At 36.7% G+C, this 24,908-nt stretch overlaps 1 protein-coding gene across 5 annotated transcripts in view; it reads right to left on the reverse strand.

The window, feature by feature from the left end:
* Positions 1-5,478: 5,478 nt before the first annotated feature.
* Positions 5,479-24,908, reverse strand: part of LOC120625710 (2-oxoglutarate dehydrogenase, mitochondrial) — a 46,238-nt gene continuing 26,808 nt past the window's right edge. For all 5 annotated transcript variants that reach the window (XM_039892858.1, XM_039892859.1, XM_039892854.1 and 2 more), the window contains 14 exons: positions 21,615-21,763; positions 20,843-20,928; positions 20,196-20,375; positions 18,874-19,054; positions 17,569-17,787; positions 16,542-16,735; positions 15,724-15,977; positions 15,076-15,188; positions 14,480-14,667; positions 13,399-13,492; positions 12,546-12,738; positions 11,906-12,043; positions 11,280-11,444; positions 5,479-7,206 (listed from right to left, as the gene is read on the reverse strand). In XM_039892858.1, coding sequence (XP_039748792.1) covers positions 7,107-7,206; positions 11,280-11,444; positions 11,906-12,043; positions 12,546-12,738; positions 13,399-13,492; positions 14,480-14,667; positions 15,076-15,188; positions 15,724-15,977; positions 16,542-16,735; positions 17,569-17,787; positions 18,874-19,054; positions 20,196-20,375; positions 20,843-20,928; positions 21,615-21,763 — 2,254 coding nt within the window. In that variant the 3' untranslated portion in view covers positions 5,479-7,106. The remainder of the gene's footprint in view (positions 7,207-11,279; positions 11,445-11,905; positions 12,044-12,545; positions 12,739-13,398; positions 13,493-14,479; positions 14,668-15,075; positions 15,189-15,723; positions 15,978-16,541; positions 16,736-17,568; positions 17,788-18,873; positions 19,055-20,195; positions 20,376-20,842; positions 20,929-21,614; positions 21,764-24,908) is intronic.

A 24,908-nucleotide genomic window follows, 5' to 3' on the forward strand; every position in this document is an offset into this window, starting at 1 on the left:
GAACAACACATATTAAAAACAGAATTGAATAAATATTTAAGGGGACATGACTTTTTTATAGATATCTAGTAGACCCGGCAGATGTTGCCGTGCCCTGTAAAGCAGCGCCACCTCGGTAGGTGGTAACCGATGGTCGAATTATGTTTTCAAACCAACCAGGAACTTATAAAATATACACACAAAATTTCATAAAAATCAATCTAGGTGTTTAGAAGAAGCTAGGTAAACGAAAACCGATATATTACTTAACAGGCTTTAACTACTGTCTCTGAGACTTGAAAGCTTTATTGCACACACACATTATATACAAAGTAAACACTAAACATATATACAGAAGAGACTGAGAAAAGAAAATAGAGCGTGCAAAGGCGGTCTTGACGCTCAACCAGACAACCTTTCTTCACTTGTCACCAAAACGCTAATAGTTTTTGAGTAAACCACTGCCATAATTTGTTCTGAAATAAAAAAGACAGCTCTAAAATCACATGCAACATGCAACTTTATTAAGGACGTGTCGCGTAGCGAACTTACTATGCCCGTGTCCGTCTTTTATCTTTAAAACGGTTGAAATTGTAAACAGTTATGCTCCTTTTCACTACACCTAGACATAGCACAAATTGAATTCTTAATAATTTCGTCGATGTCTATAGAAAAAAAACGTTTCTCCAACTTTTAGGTAATTACTGTTAATGTATGCCTAGGAATCCATCCATATCCTTTTTCTCAGCGTTTAAACTTTCCCTAGACTTCTACGAATATTCCAAGACCTAATTTAGCCAAATCGGTCCAGTCGTTCTCGAGTTTTACTATGACTATCGAACAGCAACTCATTTTTATAAATATATGTACTTAGGTGGTACGGAAACGAGCGAGATCGACTCGCAGTTGCCTGTTTTTTTTATTTACACTAAGATAGTTTTTATGCCGTCAAATTAAACCATCATTCATTTTACGGCCGCACATTGACCTGAACCTATTAAATCTGAAATACTTGCCATTGTGTGGCCAAACTATACCAATTCTGGGACAATCTATTTGCTAGATCATTAGCAAATATAATCATACATAATCGTATATTGGTAAAAGTTAGTGTTGCCCAAATTCAGTCTTGGTCTTGCAGTCTTGGTCTTGTTCTTGCGTTTTTGCAAGACCAAGACCAAGAACAAGACCGCGTATTTTTAGCAAGACCAAGACCAAGACTGACCGTGCAAGACTTGAGCAAGAACAAGACATAGCCTGCAAGACTCTTGCGTCTTGCAGCTAGGACTTAGCGCTATTTCACGGAGTAGTTAGGTGTAACAGTTCGGTGTATAGGTAGGTAGGTACGCTTAGGAATTCTATGAGACGCAAAAAACTATATCAAAGAATATGAAAAACTGGACCTATGCGCATTACGACTAATACCATAAACATAGCGAATAAAAAAATATCTATTAAAATCAAACTGAGTGCATGCATAGTTATGTTTTAACCATCGGCACTTTGATAATGCGGCATCAAAGGTTTTGTACTTACTTCTCAAAGAAATTTGCCGCTTTTCGGAAGTACATGGTTATGATACACGCGCCGGCGGCTTCTTTTGAAATCTAAAACAATCGTTGCCGCCGCGCCGAAATCATAACATTTGACACTATTCATGCAAAATAATTTCGAATTTTAAGAGTACCTACAGGTGTTCCAAAGAATAAATAAGTTTCAGATTGGTGATTTTAGATTGGTGGAGGACGCATGAGACAGAGTATCCGATTTTATCGAAAATGGCCGGTGATTTTCTCTCAATACCTGCAACTTCAGTACCTGCTGAGAGGTTATTTTCTAAAGCATCATTAGTAATTAGAAAACATAGAAATAGGTTAAGTGATGAGTCAGCCAGATGGTTACTTTGTATTAATTCTTGGTCAAAAGAATTGATATAAAGTATCATAACCTAATGATAAAGCTGTTGATTTGTGTTGTATTTTATTTTTTATTCAAATAAATGATAAATCGTAAAACTCTTTTATTAAATTTCTTATAAGTTGAGGGTTCAATCTCTTTCTAGACAGATAAGTATTGTTCTTTAAAATACAGTCAAGTTATTGTAATTAATTTGTTTTTTTACATGTTTTAGCAAATGTAAGCTTATAAATCATAAATGTTTATTAAGAAACAGTTAGTTCCATGGAAAACGACATATAGGTCAGTTGATTTTTCGAATTTCTTATCAAATCTTCAGTTATTTATTAATCTGCTTGATCTTTACTATGGCTATGTTAATTCAAGCTCACAATGTTCCAATTCTAATACGTTTTTCTAAGATTTAAAGTAAACTTTAATAAATAGTAATAGACTAATAGGTAATTGCAAGACTTGCAAGACTCTTGCTGCAAGACCAAGACCAAGACCAAGACTGGGAGCGCAAGACCAAGACCAAGACCAAGACCAGGTGTATTGGCGCAAGACCAAGACCAAGACTGGCTAAGTCTCGTCTTGTTCTTGCATTTGGGCAACACTAGTAAAAGTGAAGCGGAGCCTTTATAATATCCTATCCATTACGATCCGCGGTTTGTTATAGAAGTGTAGGTATAATATTATCTATAATAAATAATTATCCGTTTTTTACTTTTGCAACGCTGCTGTTAGCGCAGTATTTTCAGCATAGAGGATTAATAGGCACGCCTCAATGCGTTCACAAAGGCCTGCGTAGTCTTTTTATAAAGCTTTCATACCCATAAATACGCTATTGTGTTGTGATTTCAACCGCATCGCATCTACCTACTAAATAATAAAAAACCTATCTTCGCCGAGGTTCAGATGAATGAACCACCACTATTTTCGCATGCCTAATGCAATGAAGTAAATAACGGACAGTGGTTTTGATTTTTTTTTCACGTCACAAGATTTACAGCATGCAGGATTTGCATGTAAAGATAGTAGGTATTATGTGTACGCAAACGACGACCTTTCTGGTACAGTGGTGGGCGCTGTTGTTTTATAAGATGAGGTCTCGGGTTCGTGCGTTCTTTCAATTTGGGAATTAACTTTAGTGAGAGGATTCGGCTTAAAACCATCCTACCAAGAAAGACGGGCCGCCAAGCGATTTAGCGTGTAGGCATGATGGTGCGATCGGATTAATATAATTGCCAAGTGGTTAAATCACGGTGAGATCACAAGAGCTTACATTTGGTGGAATAAAAAACGAGATTCAAATTGATACGTGAATATATCTACAGAAGCTTCAGAAACAATTAGGTAACTAACCAAAAGTGGTTTTTAGGAACTTACTATGTATACAGACTGACGGATACCGATCAGTGCTATTTATACATGCATAAAAGTGATGCCATCCCTGAAGGATTTAAACTCGTATGAGACAGATTTTCCATCGTTATAATATCTCTTTCCTGGTCAAATACCTGCCATTTGTATACGTACCTAGTAAGGTACGTGTACGATAGATACCTACCTATTATTGGTACCTTAACCTGGCTCCTCTTGAAATTGTGTAATTTACTCATTATTAGAATAGTGTCGGCCAATCTGAAAGGATTGCAATTGTCACTTATTATTTATAGTCAAGGTCAATCGTTGTAGAGTCAAATGAAAACAGACCCCCGGTTTTTTAACATTTTTGTGCTCTGCTTTACATGTTACGAAACAAATCTAACCATCGTTTTATTAAAGAAGTCTAGGTACAGCGCCTACTTACTGATATAGTTGGTTCGATATTCACAATATTCAATATTGGATTGTGCGAATGAAATAGACATCGAAACGAAACGACATCGGCCGCCATTTATAAATCTAGGTAGGTAGGTATTTTTTTAATGGCTCGGAACATACCTACCTATGTTACACATGGATATCGCTTAGTCTATGTGATAAAAGACTGAACGGTGCCCATATGGAGGAACTGAAATTATCTACACCCGCATCTTTTCATGAGAAATACTGTACACAATACGCAACATTAATTCAGAAAGGGCGAAGATGTTTATAGCGCCCGTATGACGTGCAGAACGCACTAGGAGCTGATAAGATCTTTAATCTTCGCACCTTTTCGCGCGGTCTGCGTTTTGTGAGGCCCTGTGAAACCGCGCTTTATAAATAGGCGCGGGGACGCTTTGTGAGCTGAAACGAGACTAGCGTATGATAAGAATCTTGAAAGTGCTCCAAGCGTGCGGTGAGCCGCGGGCGCGTCAAGGACGGAGATGTATTACGCTTTTCATTATGTGGATTTGTTTGCGTTTGTTTTGATAATCCATGCAGCATTATGTTACATAATGTTTTTTAATTGAAAGTAATGCTTACTTTGTTCTTAATACTATCTACCTAAAGATTAATTACTATTCATGTGTATGTACTTACATCAATCACATCATATAAAGGGGCATCATGTTAGCCAATGTGCATTAAATGTTAGACATAGGTCTTTTGTAGGGAGTTCCCCATTCCACGTTCTCGATGCCGCTTACTTAGGTAAATATAATAGTCGTTGGTATTATAAGTCCAGCGGCTCCCTGCGACTAGTTTAATGATGTTGGTCAACCTATTTGGGGTCTACCAACTATGCTTATCGGTCGAGGTCACCATTCTAGCACCCAACGTCCATCGGAAAATCAAACAAGAAAAAACAACATGATAGGAACTTCGTTCCAAGAAATCGAATGCTAAAAGCATTCTATAATAACTAAATTAATGTTTTATAGAATTGCGTTCTATCTTTCGCATCTGTTACTGACCCACCATTACTGCCAGCCACTACTGAACCGCGGTACCAGACTGACCGTGCTAGGCAATGCGTCAAAACGTTAACGTAAACCGGCCGTTAACTGAACATCGAGAATAATAACAAAGAGTAAGCTTCAGTTAAAAACAAAAATCCTTTAACAGGACTTGTGATAGCTTAGTTGCTTCTTACACACATGCTACTAATAAAACTTTATTTTTTAAATAGGTAGGGCCCATCTATAATTATTTACTAATGGGAATGTGTCCTAGGTTTGCTTTTTCAATTTACTTAAATAAGGTAGGATGTTTCCATTCATGGTCATAGGAATGTATATATATATATATATATATTATAAAAAGAGTGTGGCCCTTTTCTTTTTCGAGGCTTGTTTCACGTCTAGGTTAGTCCACACTACTGAAAGATGGGACACGCTTGCTTTACGCTTTAATACATATTAACTATTCACACTGATTCTTACAAATTTGGTTCCTTTAAGATACTCAATTTGTAATGTGGAAGATTTCTGTTTTTGTTGTTAACAAGCTGTTGACCGGAACTAAAAGTTGATTTAAGCCGTTTTTGCATATGTAAGGTCTTCTTACGGAATGCTATAAACAATCTCTATGCTACAACCCTCAGAAACTTAGCAACGGGCAATGCGACGTGCAACATTCGTGTGGCACAAATAAGTTATATGCGTATGAAATTGCGGGAAACAGTTAGTATAGGTTTTTAATAGAGGAAAGACAGCGTAATAAAAAACATACTTTACTGAATATAATATATTTATTGTAAAGTAACTAGATCAAACTATGTAGCAATAAATAACCCAGGCGGCCGGCCAAACGTGTAACTCTCATACAAAACATTCTTCAATCCCTGCCATACATTCCCTTCAGGCCTGAGCGAGTTCCAAAATACGAAGATCAAAATAGTTTTAACAATAAAATCGTGCGTATAATACAAGCTAGTACAAAGCCAGTGTTTTGATATACGTATGATAATTTAGTTACAACAATGCACGTAATAAAAACCAGACAGTTTATAACTGTTTATTACTAGGTACAACAGTTTGTAGCTTATTTCATTTGGCGATAAACTTGTCGAAGTATAACTGGAATTTTCACATACGTTCTTTTTATTGCAAACTAACAGTTTTTTTGACGTTGCATCATGAAATAATTAAGATCCTCTATTTTTTGTACATTTGCATACGAATCATCAATGCTAAGCATTTTTCAAAAATAACACAAGTTTCTTTAGCGGAAAATGAAAACAATTAAAGTTAGTTTTAAGTACATACATTTTTCAAAAAGAAAATACAGTCACAGACACAGTTCGACCTTCTTCTGTATTCAACTAAACTTCGTTATTAGAAGTTATTTCAATAATAGCAAGTTATTAAAATTTCTTGTTAAATAAAAATTAAACTTTGGTTCTTGACGACGACAGTTTATCACTCAAATGCAACAAGGCGTTAACCCTACAGAATATTATACATTTAAAGAATAACATTGACAATTTTACAGACAAGTTAGTTTAAATACGCATAACAATTAAAGTTTGGTGTTGCTCCTTACAAGATGCCAGTACGGCGGTAACTATTAAACTAAAACTATACGAAGAGGATACGGTCGCAAAATATATTAACATCACATTGCTGATAACCGTTAACGTAATACTACTATTTATTAGATAGATAAGTCCAGTTTTGAAAACTAATAATTATAGTTATGACGTTTAAATAACTAACTAGTAATATCTCATTAAATATCGCTTGGAGTGCAACTACGGATTACAAGTTAGAAGATTGAAATTTAAAAAAAAATAGCTTTTATTTTTTGTATTGAAATCACTCGCACGGAGCAAGTTCAAAACTATAATTATAAAACCACGGGTAATTTTCACAGCTCCATTTAAAGTCTTCGACTATGCCAGAGGAACGTTTAACCCTTCAGATAATTTATCGTTAAAAAAAAAAACTAACTGTTATTTATTTACATTACATTTCCAGCTCTAATAGCGTAATTCTAATTACATTTACTAATACGGACACTACATATAACATTACTGTATCGATTTAAAAAAATAAAAATAAATAGTGCCTACTAAACGTATATAATACGCTACATTGAATAAATAAATTACAATTTATCTAAGTAGTCTAACTAAAAGTAAAGAGAATTGTAAATACTGACAGTTACAACTAAAACCAAATTTAAAAAAAAAATACAAAGGTAATTAATATTTAATCTATGTCGGAATAATTCCAAGATGGCGGTTCAGATATTTACGTTTTTTTAATTTCGATCAATTAAATGTGTTAACAATTGGACTTTACTGACGACGGTGGCTAATAGTATGGTTGGTGAAATATTTTTTCGATATTATTCGTTTATAGCACGCAAAACTCTTCGAGGAGATTTCTGAGCTCCTTATTATGGGCTGCCTTGGATCCTGTAGCGGGGGACGCAGCTGTCGCCCGGCCGTTGTAGCTGCAAACAAAAATTAAATATAAGCGCACAAAGTCAGGATACCCATTAGAAGCATGACATGACGGGATTCGATTTAAAACGCGACCTAAAATGCTACGTGGCCTCTAGGTGCACTTTTACATGTCCACTTTATTGTTTGTAATTTTTGGTTGCCTGTCAAAAATAATCGGTAATACTATTAAATAAATAACTAAGAAAACCTTACTGCACGTTAGAGTACCTATTTTGTTATTCTATTCAACCTAGAAATTTGGCCTTAATGGTGTAACTAACAACACTCATTTTTCTCACACGTTCGCCTTTTATAAACTGCAATAATAAACTTAATAACAGAGTTTAAAGAAATTATAGATTTAGTCGAAAATATGGGTCAAAATTGGAATACTAATAATATAAAATGGACCTGAAGTCACGTCCACGTTTCGCCAAGACAAACCACGTTTTGAGTTGATTTCTGGGTTTTGGATATTATATGTCTGTTTAAACAACAATCTTGTAAGGCCCTTACTGTGTGATCTTGTAAGGCCCTTACAAGAGTTGAAATGTTGTTGAGTTTAAATGTGATAAAACGCTGCATAACTATCCCAATGTTATACCCCGTTTATTTACAAGGCAATTAGAATTAGACGCAACAAGCATGATGTGGCGTCATTTCGAGTTGTGCTTTATACGCACACTACGGACAAAACAAAGTTATGCGTACGACTTCATCCTGTGAAATCTTTCCAATCATAAACTGGTATATCAAGGTCATTTGCGCAAATTAAGATATACACTCAAACTAAACGAGGCACGAATAATGGTAAAACTCGATTTTACATCTAATGTTTTGTGGTATCGTCACCGCAATGTTAACGTTTCTCATTTGTTAACTGTGTGTATTAAAATACATAGCTTGCAATTTTTCTACTTCAAAAATGTGTTAACAAAAAATAAATGCGTAATGTGAGGCGCGAAAGTTAAAATTATGAAGTTTGGCCATCTCTATAAAATGGCAGATAAAGGCTATTGAAACTACATACAAATAACAAAACGTAAAGAAATAAAGAACATCTGACAAATAATAAAACATAAAGTAAAAAATAAACTAAGTTAATGATGCGATGAAATGTAAACAGAAAAGACAGACAGAACAAGATTATGTAATTAGAGAATTCACCAAATTTATAAATTAAAAATTTATTTTGGTTTAAATTATTTCTTGAGGCTCAATTAAAAAGAACTTAAAGAATAGTAACAACAACGTTTTTCATAATTAGCTAAGTTTTGAGTTAACTGGATCAAAAAATCATCGATGTCTTCAACTAATAAACTTTGAACTAGGAATCAATAAACTAGATTTTTTAGTAAAAAAAAAACATAAAAAGCTGAAGAAAACATGATAAGCGGCGGCAACAATGAAGATATTTCTCCTGAACTGGCCTCACCTAATGGTACGCGGTACGGTCTCAGTTTGTGGTCCCGTTTGATCACTTTGGGGTGCCTCAGCTTTCCCGAAAAGTTGGCTAAACCAACCGCCGGTTTGTGATTGGGACTTAGGCCTGTAACCAATGGCCGAATGTTATGGCGCGATGATCGTTCGTTAAGGCCAAAATTTAAAATGGCATTTGAGCCTAGCGCGTACATGATTAGAGTCGAATAGCATTGCAAATATGTTTTGTCGTTTTTGAACGTTTGGTAAGGGACAGTTTATGCCAAGAATTGTTTTGAAAAACGAATTAAAGTTATCAGTTTAGTATTCTTTGGTTATTTGTCAGCCCCAGAAATATTATGAAATAAATCTCAAAATCTTTTCAGGAACGTAATTGTGATTATTATGGAATCCATAGTGAACCAATAAAATTAAAGGGCACCCTCAAAATTAACAAATTTAAGTTAAAACTGCGATAATCAAACGACAGTAAGATTTTTGCAATGCAATTTGGGTACGGCATACTTTAATAATTGACCTCAAAATTATATTGATTGTATAAATTGTAATTATGCGTGAGATTATGTAATCATACCAACAATAAAAACTGCAAGCTATTATTGTATATATATTATATTAAGGTACTCTATAAAAACTTATACATTCGTTATCATAATCATGTGTAGGAATAGGTCGAGTATATTTAAGCAAACTTTCTACGAGTCTCTGGAACAACCAGATAGATTTTTTTTACATTTGATAGCGCAACCTCTTGAGATTGGAATTTAACTACAAGATGACCCTTAGATTATAACACAATATATAACGCCTGGCGGAACTGAACAGCACAGTCAGGCCGACGTAGAATAGCGGATAAAAGATTGTAATGTGAGATATGATGATATAAACTTATCGAAAGTTCCACGCGGACTTCGTCCGCGTAACTGCTGCTATTTTTCAATATTTGGAAATAAGCTCTTATCCAATATTTCTTAAAAATTTATATCAAATCAAAAATTTTTGAAACCAATCTATGACTCTCGGGTTATTGTGAAACGATGATTTTTATCATCATAAAAAAAAATCTACCAAAAGTTCCAAACGCGCCATAAACAAAATCAGTGTAATAAACGCGTCGTGAGTGTACAAAAGCTGTGCGAAAATATGTTTTGAGATGTGAAGCTATGTGAAGAGAGTTAAACGCAATCACCTGCACAAAGTATGGTGTAATAAATAACTTTCAGACCTCAATGTTTAGATGCAGGGTATCTTTGGGTGGCTTTATTTAAAAATGTATTCAAAAAAATTTGTACAAGTATATACTATTTTTACACCACAGTAGGGACTTTATACACGACATTGTATATTAATACTGCGTTCCTCCATAAATAATATATTTCATGCCTACGCTATGCCACGATCCAATGAGCTCAGCCCATACGCTTCAATGTTCATCAAACAGTGATTTTTTTTCCATGGAGTATAATTACTTACACGTCTATAATTTTAGATACAACGGATGGCAGGCGGGGACGGAATTTTTCTAGTGAATTTTTCTAATAACTGCCTCATCAGCGTATTGATTTGTATGCTCTACTGCCATCCATCCATCCCAAGCAGAGAGGGATTGAGGCTGTTTGGTGCCCAAAAAAATTTCTACCTTTCGGTCTTTTACTTTTTTTTTTTAAATTATTTAATACAACCATTACGTCTCTTAACTCATCCGAAAGACGAATAACATAAATGAATTATTAAAATGTTACGTTTGAAATTTAGATTTTCAAACTGCTTTGCTTTTCATTCGCTAAGCTAATATATTTCACGTGCTGTTGATGGTGCCGCCCGAGACATGACACTCGAAGTGATTGCTAAATTCAACAATTGTGTGTAGGAATTAAGCTATTTTTTTGTATATTATAATATATAAGTAATTTATCCTATATTTCTCTTGTATATTCAGATACTTTAGTTAATGCTAGCTACGGTTATATGTTATATATACGCACTCCCGTGTCCCGGTGTATATGTTACATCCTGCATGTACCAATACAAATATATTTACTAATAATAGGCCACAAACATAAAGGCTTTTACTTATTTGACAGTTTATTGGTATATAACAAGACAAGACAGTATAAAATAAGGATAAAATAGTCACACGTCTTAAATATGAGTGTTTGCTTTCGATAAGCTTCAATACAAAAATCAAGTGGTGCAATAGTGCAATAGCTGCGAAAATAAAACTAGATATTTTTAAAACGTGTACATAGAGTGCAAAACCCAAAAAGTATTCGGAATAACCGATGACTTTTGGGAGTGTACTGTTCGTTTGAGCAAATTGCAGCATGTAAATAAAACCGCTATCTAAACGGTTTCCGCACGTGTGTGTGATAAAAAAAACTTCAAAAGATTGAATTTGTGCACTGCGCTGTGCTAAGCGTTAGATCGGACACGAACGGTCAATCAACCCAGTCAACACACAAGGAAAACGCTTTATCCCATTAATGTTCTTTGTTCCTTGATACGAATGTCTAAGCAAGCTTTCTTTCGAACGAAACCGCTCCTATTTTTAATTTTATTCATTGTGGTTCCTGTTCTCAAAATAATATTGTTATGTTTTTGAGAAGAGAAACCTGGGACGAAGTATTTCCCGGAAGGTTACCTGATCTGCTTCTGGTTGTGCAACAGCGTCCGGAAGCGCGGCTCGATGTAACTCCACGAGCCCATGTTCTTGTGCTCCTCCTGGCTCCACACCAGCTGGGCGTTCGGGTACTTGGCGATCTCCGCCTTGATCTGGTCGTACGGGAACGGCGATATTTGCTCCAACCTGAGTAAGCAAACGTTGTAAATTCCTTTGACTACCTCAAATAGTTACCGCCGGAACCCAGGACTTCCTCGACATGAAAGGTTCCGATCCCTGGCAGGGGATTTCTGAATTTTTCCTGATTTTGCTTCGGCCGTGGCTAGTTTCTACCGGCCACCAAGCCATTTAGAGTTCCGGTATTAAATATTGTATTTGTACAAGAGTACATGTTTAACATAACTGCCGTGTAAGCCGGCTCATCATCTTAGACTGCATCATCAATGACCACCAGGTGAGATTGCAAGTTAGTTTTTTTTTTATCCTAAAAACAATTGAAAGTCGAACAATAGCATTTGATGTTCGTTAAATCTTTCGAGTGTCAGTACGTTAAGTCATACCGTTTATATTTTAGATAGCGTTACCATATACTCATGTGTATTTCTAACTTCAATTAAAAGAAGGAAACCTTGACGATAGAAACTAACCTGACAATAGCGATATCTTTTTCGAGATTCCTATCGCGACGCTGTTTCAGTAAGTCGTAGTAGACACGGCCGGAACAGAACGCTACTTTGCGAACATTCGATGGGTTTTCTGCCGCTGGCCCCTCCTCAGGAATCAATCTAAATAGTCAAAGGGCTGTTGTTTCAAACTTTTCTATTACTAATCTAGACTAAATTATATTCTAAAATAGAAAGAGATTGACAGTCAGTGAAAGTAAACATATTTAAAAATCGCCTAAAAGAATTTGATTTCTCTAATATGATATAGTGTCTGTTTTTTGTAAGCTTATATATATTATATTTACATGTATATATGTAAATATCAATATATGTTAAGAGATATTTAATTTAACCGCCTGTGTGCACTTTATATATATATATATTATATATATATATATATATATATATATATATTACTTTTAATTTCTGCAATAAAGATCTATCTCTCTATATAAGACTGGATTATTTTCATGAAAATCCTGTGTTGTTTTTCTAAGCTGTAAGTAACGTCAGTATAAGATAAACCTAAAGCTACGTATAAAGTGGACTAAATAAAAATAGCTAAAGGTAGCTTATTTGTATGCAATAATGCACTATGAAATATAGAAAACTTAGCAATTACCTCCTGAATGTAGTGCCTTCAACCATGTCATCAAAGTTGGACTTGCACTCGGGGTGTCGCAACAGCGACTTGGGTGTCATGATGATGAGCGGCTTGCGGAAAGGCAACGCGATCTGCCGCCTCAGGATGTGGAACAGGGACGCGGGTGTTGAGCAGTTGGCCACGATCCAGTTGCAATCGTGCAATTGACGAACTGGAGCGAAAAATTATATTGTGATAACGGATCAAATAAAAATAGTAACTATGTTGGACCAATGTACTGGTGAGACTTTTTTTTGGACAGAATATGCCTAGTTTGAGGTTTATACCTACGTGAACATATTCAACCAAGTGAAAGTTAACTACGATTTGTATGGAAAAGAAAGAGCGCCATCTAGTGATAAAAGTGTATGCCAGTATTATAATTGCGATATTTCGATTACATACAAATCGTATTTAATTACTTATCTCGAAAAACCTACAAACATTATTTTAATCCGGTAGTGAATTTGTTGATGTGATCTTTATCGTAGTAACTTTATGTATGGGCGAAACAGCGGGTAGAGCTGTTTTTAAAATTAAGTTCGTAAGTGACTTCTAGCGTGGTTCTAACGAAATTAATAAATGTGTTTATGTTTAGGAATGATGAAAGCCATCTTTTAAAAACTTAAAAGGACTGTTTTCATTCGTTTAAGAATTCATGACGACAAAGTAAATTAAAATTCACGACTTGCAATTATATATTGTAAGGTCAAGAATTTGATGCAACATTATTCTGTATGATACTTTGAGCAGATAAAACCACCAGTAGTAACACGTCAGGAATGTAACGATGTGACTTGAATAGTCACGGATCTGCTAATCATAGAATTACCTTCATAGTCAGGGCTCTCGGGTGGCATGTAGTCAGGATCATCGGCGCTCATCTGCAAGAAGCGCTCCAAACGAGCCGAAGAGTGTTCGGGGCCCTGTTAACAATCACATCCATTGCACAAAAGCGCTCTGTCCGCTACCTGCCGCAGTCCTAAGTGCAAGATCGAACCGATGCGGTCAATCAACCCAGTGATCGCTCACACAAGAAAACCGCTTGTTAACCGGTTAATAATTATCGTTCTCTGATACCATTCCCAAATATTATTGGTATACAATAAGGAATATTATGTGGTTTGCAAGATTCGGAGATTAAGACAAAATAGGCATGTCAGATCCGAGCACTACTTACTAGAAAAGAGGAGCCAATGGGCTTTATGCGTATCCATATAATATTATCAATTAATAGTCCTGAGCCTTTGCTAAGTTTCGCACTAATGTCTCCTCAACCTACTTATGAACTCCTATACACCACCACTTATTAATTTATTTTTTAAGAGCACTAATAAAATGCATATTACACGTTTTAACATAGTTTAAACATAGCACACACGCAAAAACATGGACTGATATGCACGTCAATGACAAGTGCACATAGCATTGACAAAGCGTCATGTAAACTTAATTTGACAAAAAAAATAACACAAAATTTACCTCACCGATAAGTGTTCGGTGAGTTTTTTTCTAAAAGCTGTGGGTGAGTCATGGAAGATATCGATGCCAGGTATCTTTTTAGATAACTCGTTGTATTTCGCAGAAATACGTATAATAGGCGCTTGTTTTCCGAGATGGTATTTTGTAAATGGTATATGACCACCATACGTCTCTTAATTCAGTCCAGTTAACTTAGACCGTGCGTATCATTGCTATTTATCTAATTTATTTATTTAAACTCTTTATTTGTAAACCACTACACAGTTAAGAAAATAAAGGACCAAAAGAGAGAAACACAAAGACTGGAGTAGAATACAAATGGCGGCATTATCGCTTAGTAGCGTTCTCTGCCAAGCAACCTTAGGATACGCACAAAAATAGCGAGAACAAATAGGTGGTGCTATCTAAACTTATAGTGTTGTTTTCCTTACCATTCCCTCCATACCATGGGGCTGCAGTAGAACAATTCCAGATTGTCGCACCCATTTAGCCTGTCCGCTCGAGATAAACTGATCTATGATGCACTGAGCCACGTTGTTGAAGTCACCGAACTGCGCCTCCCACAGAACCAATGCGTTGGGGTTTGTCACTGAGTAGCCTACTTCAAAGCCGAGTACGCCTTTTGAAATAAGAAATACATTTTAATACTTGTAGCCAATATTGGACTCCGAAACTGCTAACACAAACTTAAAGTAAGATTCTAAGTTTTGTATTGTAGTGAATGTGCAATATACGTCATAATCCGTGTTTTTATAATTCTGAGGAAATACTCTATTTTCGCATATTTTCTTAAATATCTTTTGCATTTGCATTTAAAAAATTACAAATACTTAAATATATTTAATCTTTTTATCATTTAAACACAGTATTTTTTTATTTGTTATACTTTGGAAATAAATAAAAATTCAGAATTTACTGTTATATTTAATGTTACATTATAAATTTAATTTTAATTTTAATTTTAATCAAAAGAAACACTTTTATTTAACTCTTTGTGACAATTGCTCCTCAATTATTATCAACTTACCGTACTCAGAGAGGGAGCTGTTGCAGACAGTGTAAGGGGCCTGGTCAGGGTACAGGTGAGCCAGAGGACAGTATGTGGCCTTGTCCACTTTCTGGTGGTGAAGCACATGATGCCTGTTGACAGGAAAACCAAGTTTCAAGGCCAGCCATCACATCCATCATATATAATTTCATATCGGTACTAATAAGTTGTAAAGGAAATATTGATTTACAACATATTAAGTGCTTGTAAAAATTTCATTTCAAACAGTTGAAAATTCCTTAACAGGCCGCATTTTTATTCAACCACAGAGCTTTGATTTAAAACATGGCGAAATTAATTACAATAAGTATCAGTCATGTTCGAGAATGTATTTTGTGCCCCTGCTTTGGCGGTCTTCGTCTAGTCATCATACTGTCTGTTCAGTTACAGTGTGTTTGGATTCACATGTTCTAAGTTAGCTAAAGGATCAATCTACCATGACGTTCGTTAACCAATTCCATCAGTATATTGTGGTACTGCAAGCACTTTTGCACTATTTCTAACATCTACTCGTTAATATATCAAATAATTTAATTAATTTCAAGTTTCAAGTACTCTTAAAATAAAAGTAGAAAATCCCCTTAAATGTCCAATGGAGTTAACGGAAAATATAAACGGAAAACTAACCTGTGTGAGAATGTGCCTCTTTCAACGTCCTCTCCAGATAGTCGCACATGAATGCCTTCCTTCAACAGCGAGCCGAAAGCCATGGCCTCAGCCAAAGCCCAGTCCACTGTGCGGTTCTCTACCATCTCCATACGCGCTTTGAGGATACGCAGTAACCCCTTGTGGATCTCGAACTCTGCCGCGTTGGGAGGCGGCAACGAGAAACGCTTTCCAATGTGGACCAGCGTCTCTTCTACCACGCCAGTTGGGGACATCTGGCAAAATATAGGTCTATTTTTATTCGTGAACTAGTGGTACTAACAATTTTAGTCAGGCTTATCATTGAACTTCGCAAAAATCGTGGACATCAATTTTTACGAATTTTACATTCATTTGTTACTAAGCTTTAAACTTTCTATAGGAGTCAGTTTCTTAATTCATCGTTTACTTTTTTATTTTATGGTTTATGAATCACTTAGACCCATAAAATGATTCTATTTAGGGTCGAGCATAAAAGAAAAATTCTGGTAATTATATTTTGATCCTCCGAAGTTTTAAGAAACGATTATTATTTACTTAAAATAATGCAATGATAGAAACGTCACGAGAACACGACGTAAATCTGAGCGATGATTTCCACAATCTTTTACAAGTCCGCTTTAACTGCACTACAATGGAAATAAGCACCTTTATATAACTAAGGTTCCTCTTAATTGTTCTAATTGAACTTAAATCTTGTGATTGAAGTACAATATCTAGAGAAACTTTCGTCAGCTTGCGTTGAGATTTTAAATTAAGTACATAAAATTATAATAAAGATTCTTCAAACTCTTATTTACCTTGAGTGGGTCCTTGCCTTCAAAGAATCCAGACCAGGGAGAGTCGAGCCAGTCTTTGTACTTGATGTGGGTTTCCTGTTTCGCTTGGTTGTAGGCCTCCTCGCAGATTTTGTCGTATTTGTCCTTCACGTCTTTGACTTCCTCAGCGGTCACTACGCCTTCAGTGATCAGCTGGTCGGCGTACTTTTCCAGAACTAAATTAATTAAGAAAAAGAAATTGTTTATTTTAATCACAAAATGCTTATCAATTATATTACATTATTACTGATTCCTTAAATATCATACAAGTAGTTTATTTTCCACAAATAGTTATGTTTTTCAATAACAAGACCGTGGTTTTTCATGATTTTCACTTGCACATACTACTACACCGTGTATACCATGTAGACTATTCTAATACGCGGTAAATAAATTGTTTATTTTTGTTAATAATAATTTTTTGTTATATTGGATAGAAGCAGGCGTTACTTTGCGGAAATCCATGATAAGTATATTATCAAAATTAAGCTTAATTTACTATAGTCAGGAGAATCTGTATGGTGGAATTTATAATTTCTCCAATCCTACTCCACACCAAAGACTTTTGTTTAAAAATTCCTTTGCGATAAATGTAGTGTACTTGAGGAAAAAAGAAAATAACCAACGGAACAGCCGAATACCATGTACACTTTTCCGGTACAAGTAGCCCAAATTGTCTACTCTTTTTTTTAACTAAAAATCTAGATATATTCAAATCAATAGTCCTGCTTGTCTCGCCAAAACTCAATACTTGTTCAACAGATTTGTAATTATTTTTTGTCTTTTCGCGTCAACACTGGTATATGGTTTTGTGAAAAAAATAATAGGAAAAACAAAAGGAACTACTAAAAAAGGTATAAAATCGAAATTTCGAAAGGGTAAACTACACTTCCGATGCGGTTCTTTAAGAGGTATGAAAACTAGTCCTTCGGGTCATCAAATAGACTAACAAAAAAAAAAAAACCAAAGAAGCCTCATCTCTCAGCGAACCTAAGATTTTCCGACTCACCCGGCTTAGTCTTGCGGATCTTCTGGTACATCAGGGGTTGCGTGAACATCGGCTCGTCCACTTCATTGTGGCCGTTGCGGCGGTAGCTGACGATGTCGATGACGACGTCCTTGTGGAAGGTAGCGCGCCATTCCGCCGCTACGTTGCAAACGTGCATCACCGCCTCGGGATTGTCGCTGTTTACGTGGAAGATCGGCGCGTTCACCACACGGGCAACGTCTGACAAACGAGAATACTTTTGTTGAAAAAAAAGTGAATAAATATATATAGTATGTCTACGACAATACACACATCACAATCTAGCCACGAAGTTAGCGTAACTTGTTTAATTGTATAAAAGTTGATACTGTATGTAAATAATTACTGGGTTCACGTGAATCCGGTCGTTATTTAAAAAGTTTGGAAAATCCAAAAGTACACGCCTCATAATCTCATTTTTCACTAAAAAAGTACCTTAAACTTTTCACCGCATGCGGGCGCTGGAGCGAGTCATCTGTTGTTTTTTTTTAGTATTTTTATTAATTATAATTAAACGACAACGAATTACCCAGAGATTTTAAATAGCAAACAGCGCGCTGCGATTATGAAACTTTAAAAAAGTCAGATGCCAGATCCATACCAACAGTCATCCGGACATCCTCAAATATTTTTGTAGTTTAATATTTATTTTACTTTACAACAAAATAATTAATGTTAAAAAAAACGAATACGTTACAAAGAATGTTTTTCTTAATATATAGCATAATAATATTATCCTATAAGTGCAAATGTAAGAGAAATACAGTCATTTTATTTTCGAAAAGTCCTTGACTTTCATATAGCGGGAGTAGAGCATATCACCTCAACGCTTGCCTTATGAGGCGTGAAATACAGTACTTTTGAAGACTAAAATTTTTACCAAAGAATTAAGAACCTACAGAAACCGTGTTCACGACTAATATTGAAGCATCAAAAACCACTTTAGCATGGTTTCTCGAACAAACGATAAGTCTTCATACCATTTAGCAGATGTATTTTACCTATAATGTTGTAAGCGTTCAGGATAAAATGTGAAAAAGTTTGCAGCGCATCATTCCTTGCATCTAATAATAACTGAATGAGGGTTCTGCATATTTTATTTATACTCTTTATTTGCACACAAATAAAAATACAGAAGAAGAATAAAGAAAAACACAAACAGAAGAAGTATACAAAAGACGGCCTTATCGCTTTTCATGCATGTTCTTAAATATTATTATAATGTTCGTGTTTTTCTTATTATGTTCGTGTTGCATGTTCTTAATTCAATGGATTTCACTGTCCCACCTGTGCAGTAAGCAGAGGAGCGCGAATGCCTGGGGTCAGTGGTGAAGCCGATCTGGTTGTTGGCCACGATGTGGACGGTGCCGTGCGTGGTGTACGCGGGCAGGTCCGACAAGTGCATAGTCTCGAAAACTACGCCCTGGCCGGCGAACGCTGCGTCGCCGTGGAGCAGGATAGACATCACCTGGTATCAACATCAGCATTTAAAGAAATCAGCATCATATTCATCAATACCATATAAATAAATAAATAAATATACTACGACAATACACACATCGCCACCTAGCCCCAAAGTAAGCGTAGCTTGTGTTATGGGTACTAAGATGACTGATGAATATTTTTATGAATTATATATACATAAACACTTAGAAAATAAATATAAACACCCAGACACTGAAAAACACTTAATGCTCATCACACAAACATTTTCCAGTTGTGGGAATCGAACCCACGGCCTTGGACTCAGAAACCAGGGTCGCTGCCCACTGCGCCAGTCGGCCGTCAAATATGTCTGCACGGCTAGCATGGGTAGGAGACAATTATATCCCCGGGGAAAGGATGTAAATTTATCTTCTCCCACACAGCTTTATCAACTCTCGGAGCACTGGCGCACAAGTAGACATAATATCCAAATAATATATCTGTAATAATAAACGGGGGTATTCCCGGTTCCCGTGCATTAGCAGGTGGACACGTTAATTATATCCCCTGTCAGGGGATATAATCGGGGGATATAATAAACATGTCCACCTGATAAAGCATGGGAACATGGAATAGGAGAAATTGAACAGCAAGGTCCAAGTAAATAATAATAAATAAACTACGACAATACACACACCGCCATCTAGCCCCAAAGTAAGCGTAGCTTGTGTTATGTGTAAGATAGCTGATGAATATTTCTATGAATAATATAAATAAATACTTAGAATATACATATAAACACCCAGACACTGAAAAACATTCATGCTCATCACACAAACATTTTCCAGTTGTGGGAATCGAACCCACGGCCTTGGACTCAGAAACCAGGGTTGCTGCAAACTGCGCCAATCGGCCGTCGGAGTATTTAGATACTTTTTCCTTTTCAGCTTTCACCAGATTATCGTCATGTGGAATAGTAATGTCAACAGTTATTGCACGGCGCAGTGATCGATCGACTAGCACTATATCAGGTCTATTAGCTATAATGTACCTCAGTGATAATCGTACGATCCCAGAAGAGCAACGATTATTCTTATTATTATTAGGTACATATTCTTTTTTTTAAATTCTCGAACCTTAATAAACCAGTCAATCTTTTATATAGAGTGCCTGAAACTACGTACCTTCTTGCCCTCGTTGTCACCCCTGTAGAATTGTTCGGCGCGTGTCTTGCCCTGCACCACGGGGTCAACGGCCTCCAAGTGAGAAGGATTGGCGCAAACAGCCAGTCTGATGTTCTTGTTTGTCACGCGGTTGAGACGCTCGATGTATGTACCCAAGTGGTATTTTACGTCACCAGATCCCTGGAACAAGCACCTACTATGTAATATCGGTCAAGAAATAGTAATAAAAAGTACCTCTCATCATCAATAGCGTATAAAACTCTAAAGACCAAAATCATCACGCTGGGCGCACGGGGTGATGATCGTATTAGATGGTAATAGTATAACACAGAGGACGCTGATCCGTCTCTGTTATCTGTCCGTTCTCTGTTATATTCCCCGAGTCTTGGACGACAACCGCGGGAAGAGAAGGGGTGGCGAAAACTGTATTCTGATCTGTCTGATATCGTCAATACACGGCAAGAAGTAACGGAATTTATCTCTTATTTGTTTCATACAAAACTTGCGATAAAAATGCTGGACCGGTTGGCAACCTGACATGCCCAATCAAAACAATCACATATAATGATAACACACCGCTGGTTATTTTACATGAGTCGCTCCCAATGTTTCACAACGTTACAACTATATAAAAAAAAAAAGCTTACGTCGTCCTCGGCTTCGAGACCAGCGAATTGGGTGAACAGCTGATGCAGGGGCTTGCGGCATACGTTGGCCAAAACGTTGAGACGTCCTACAAAAAAACAAAAAAAAATTACGAAGGAATTAAGGAAGGGAGTTCGACTTTTCCGTAGTCTGCTCAAAAGATACAAATTCAATGCTGGACTCTTATACAGACTTTAGTGGTTCATTATTTTTTTGTGAAACTGAAACGCTAATAGTTTTTGAGTAAACCGTTGCTAGTTTGTAAGGAAAGAAATCAGATACATCACATACAAGTAAAATCAAGTGACTCTTCTCATTTTATTAGGTACGGGTCACGTTACATAGCTACTATGCACGTTTCGGCTTTTTTCTTCAATAGGGTCATAAGTTAAGCTTCGAATGTTTTGCATTAGTTTGTATGAAAAAATAAATATGCTTCTTTTGATTCGTTACATGTTGTATATGTATGTATCCTATGATTTCCCCAATTCGTCTTGTGCTACGTGTTTCCAGCATCTTGTTTTGCGTCCACAGAGTGGGTCTACCAACCCTGCTTTTTGTGGTTCAGGTTAGAAATACTTTTATATATATCAAATTATAAAGAAACAGTCAAGAAGCTCAGCTGTTGCCTTTTTAGATTTTACAACTTAACAATATATTTTTATCTTGTGAAGGATAAAATGGTGCGGCAAGGACTAAATAAGAAAACTAACTAGGACTAAGGAAGAATAGATTATTTCTAAACAATATAATTTTTAGTCCAAACTTTTGTACCTCTATGTGGCATTCCCATGATAATAGACTCAACACCAAGGCGCGTGGAAGTGTCGATGACTTGCTTCATCGCCGGGATTAGAATCTCGCAGCCCTCAAGTCCGAAACGCTTCTCTGACGACCATTTCTTTGCCAAAAAGTTCTCAAATCTGAAAGGGATAAGAAACATGAAATTAAAGAAATCATAGCATAGCATTGAACAAGTTATTAAAACCTGGTCCTAGGTATTGTCTTTACTGGTACTTAACTCCCTATTTTTCATTCTGAATAGTTTTGGTGTTATCAAATAAATATGAATATGAATAGATTTTTAACTCATGCTATAAAGTTTATTCGCAAGATGATAGATTAGCGATGGAACAGAGAGAGTTTACGTTTAGTGTAACATTTTCCTGCAAAACAGTTACAGTAATCTCAAACCAGGGTTTTAAATGAGCACCCAGTTACCTAGGGTCGCGGCGTAAGTTACTATTCCTATATATATTACTTTTATATGTTTACTTGTTTGGTACGTTTTTTTTTTTTTAGTCCCGCAAGAACCGTTTGTTTTTTCGGGGTAAAAGGATTCTATGTCCGTTTCTAGGGTGCAAATTGTTGCTATACATACAAGAAACTTCGGCCAAGATCGGTTAAGCTGTGTATATAGGTTACAATCGCATTTCTTTTTCTGAATCTACATAAACGTTACTAATATTTTCCGGGTTACAAATACCATATTCAGGTGGGATATGGAACAAATTTCGTCGAGCCTGATGCACTGGTTGAGCCAAACAAACAAACACACTTTTGAATTTATAATAAGTATTAGTATAGATGATTAACATTGTTATATAGGGGGGCAATGCGTTGTGAGTTATGATCTTCCAATGATGTTCAGGTTTGTTTTAAATGCTAAACACACTTGTAGTTCAGAATCACTTTACTCCGATATTTACAATATTGTTTAGGGCCGATAAGAAACACAATAACATTCGTTTTACATTGAGCGACACGACTGATGCACGAATCCAATAGCGGACTGCCGGCACGCGGTTAGTGTACCGACTACCTACATGCAAACGACGACGTCATAATACCAGTCGGCAGTTTGTGCGTTTCAACTGCGAGATCGGTATGGACTATTGTTGAATTACACCGGTAGGTACGATCGTAAATGTAATTTTGTGAATGTTGATATGTATGTTTGTGTGAATGTTTGTATGTTCGAATTGTTATTGGTAAATTAGAATAAGGTGTTAAGTTATATATGTATGTAAAGTATTTAGGTTAATTATTATGATATAAGTATTTCGTTTATATATTGTGATACCTACACCACCCCCCTCCCGAGACCGTCAAGGGCGATAAAAATTTGGTTTTCTGACTTGGCGGCCGGAATGAGTTCGATAACCATTAAAATTACATTTTTCAGATGGCTGCTCATCTTCATTAGGATTGGGGTCGCTTTGGTCGCTTAATAAATAGGCTGGTTTAAGGCGGTCTATTGATACCGTTACTTCCTTGCCATTAACTAATAGATTGAAAACTTTGTCGTTGCGAGATAACACTTTATACGGTCCTGTGTAGGCAGGTTGTAATGAGCCACGTGATGCATCTTCTCTCAGGAAAACGTGATCGGTGGTCTCTAAAGCTTTGAAAACAAAAACTTTGTTCCTACCATGCCGTGCAGCTGGTACAGGCCGCAATTTGTCAGCGAACGAGCGCAGACGGGCCGTAAAATCGGTTATGTCTGTGGTAATATTTACCGAGGAGTGAAAAAATTCTCCAGGTAGCCGTAAAGGTTCGCCATATAAAAGCTCTGCCGAAGAAGCTTGAAGGTCTTCCTTAAAGGCACTTCTTATCCCCAGAAGCACCCAAGGTAATGACTCTGTCCATTTATCATTTGCATGACAGACAATGGACGCTTTGAGTTGCCTATGAAAGCGTTCGACTAAGCCATTGCAAGAGGGATGGTATGCTGTTGTCCTTTTATGCTCAAATCCAGCTATCTTTGACAGATAACTGAACAGAGCGGATTCAAATTGGCGGCCTCGATCTGTGACAATAGTCTCTGGGCTGCCAAAGCGCGATATCCAACCTGACAACAAGGCTTTTGCTGTCGTTTCGGCTGTAATGTCAACTATTGGTATGACTTCCGCCCATCTAGTAAAACGGTCTACGGCTGTCAAACAATAGCGATAACCTTCTGAAGACGGTAAAGGCCCCACGATATCAATGTGGATATTTTTGAATCGTGCGCGGGGTAGGTTATATGTGCCTAAGGGTGCAGACACATGCCTGCTTACTTTTGCACGCTGGCAAGGTAGACATGATTGTGCCCACGACCTGCAATCTCTCCTTATGCCCGGCCAAACAAAACGTTCGGCTATTAATTTGGCAGTTGCGTTGACGCCTGGGTGGCTGAGGGAGTGCAGGCTCTCAAAGACTTGTCTTCTTAGCTGTTTGGGAACGAATGGTCTGGGAGTCGATGTACTGACGTCGCAGTAAACAAAAGATTGACTTCCAGGTAGATTTGTCCTTTGTAAGCGAAGAGAAGACTTTTCCTTGAGATAATTAGCTAACTCAGGATCTGAAGCTTGACATTCTGCTAGAGACTCAAGACTGACTGGAGCATGTAGTTCATCCACTCGAGATAAGGTGTCGGCTACGACGTTGTCCTTGCCGGATATATGCCTTATGTCGGTGGTGAATTGCGCTATAAAGTCAAGGTGTCTATACTGTCTTGGAGAACAGTTGGCTTTTCGTTCGTGAAAAGCAAAACTGATAGGTTTATGATCAGTATAGATCACAAAATGTCGAGCCTCTAACATATGTCTGAAATATTTAATTGCTTCATATATAGCAAGCAGTTCCCTGTCATATGGAGAATATTTTTTCTGTGAAGGAATTAGCTTCCTAGAGAAAAACGCTAAAGGTTCCCAATCTTCACCTTTTTTCTGTTGCAGAACTGCTCCTATAGCCACGTCCGAAGCGTCTGTCACGAGTGCGAGCTTAGCCTCGAAGTCAGGGTGTGCTAACAATACTGCATTAGCCAGGCTATCCTTGCAGTCCTGAAATGCTTGAAGTGTGTCCCCCGTCAGATGTATTGGTTGAGATCCCTTCACCGTGCCAACTAATAAAGCATGCAAAGGGGCCTGTATTTGAGCTGCTTTCGGCAAGAAACGCCTGTAGAAATTTAGCATGCCCAAAAACCTTCTGAGCTGACGGATATCTTTAGGCTGGGGGAAATCTTTAATAGCTTGAACTGAAATATCCAGTGGCTTAGTTCCTTTTTCTGAAATAAGGTGTCCTAGA

Source organism: Pararge aegeria, chromosome 8 (assembly GCF_905163445.1).
Source record: "Pararge aegeria chromosome 8, ilParAegt1.1, whole genome shotgun sequence".
NCBI lineage: Eukaryota > Metazoa > Arthropoda > Insecta > Lepidoptera > Nymphalidae > Pararge > Pararge aegeria.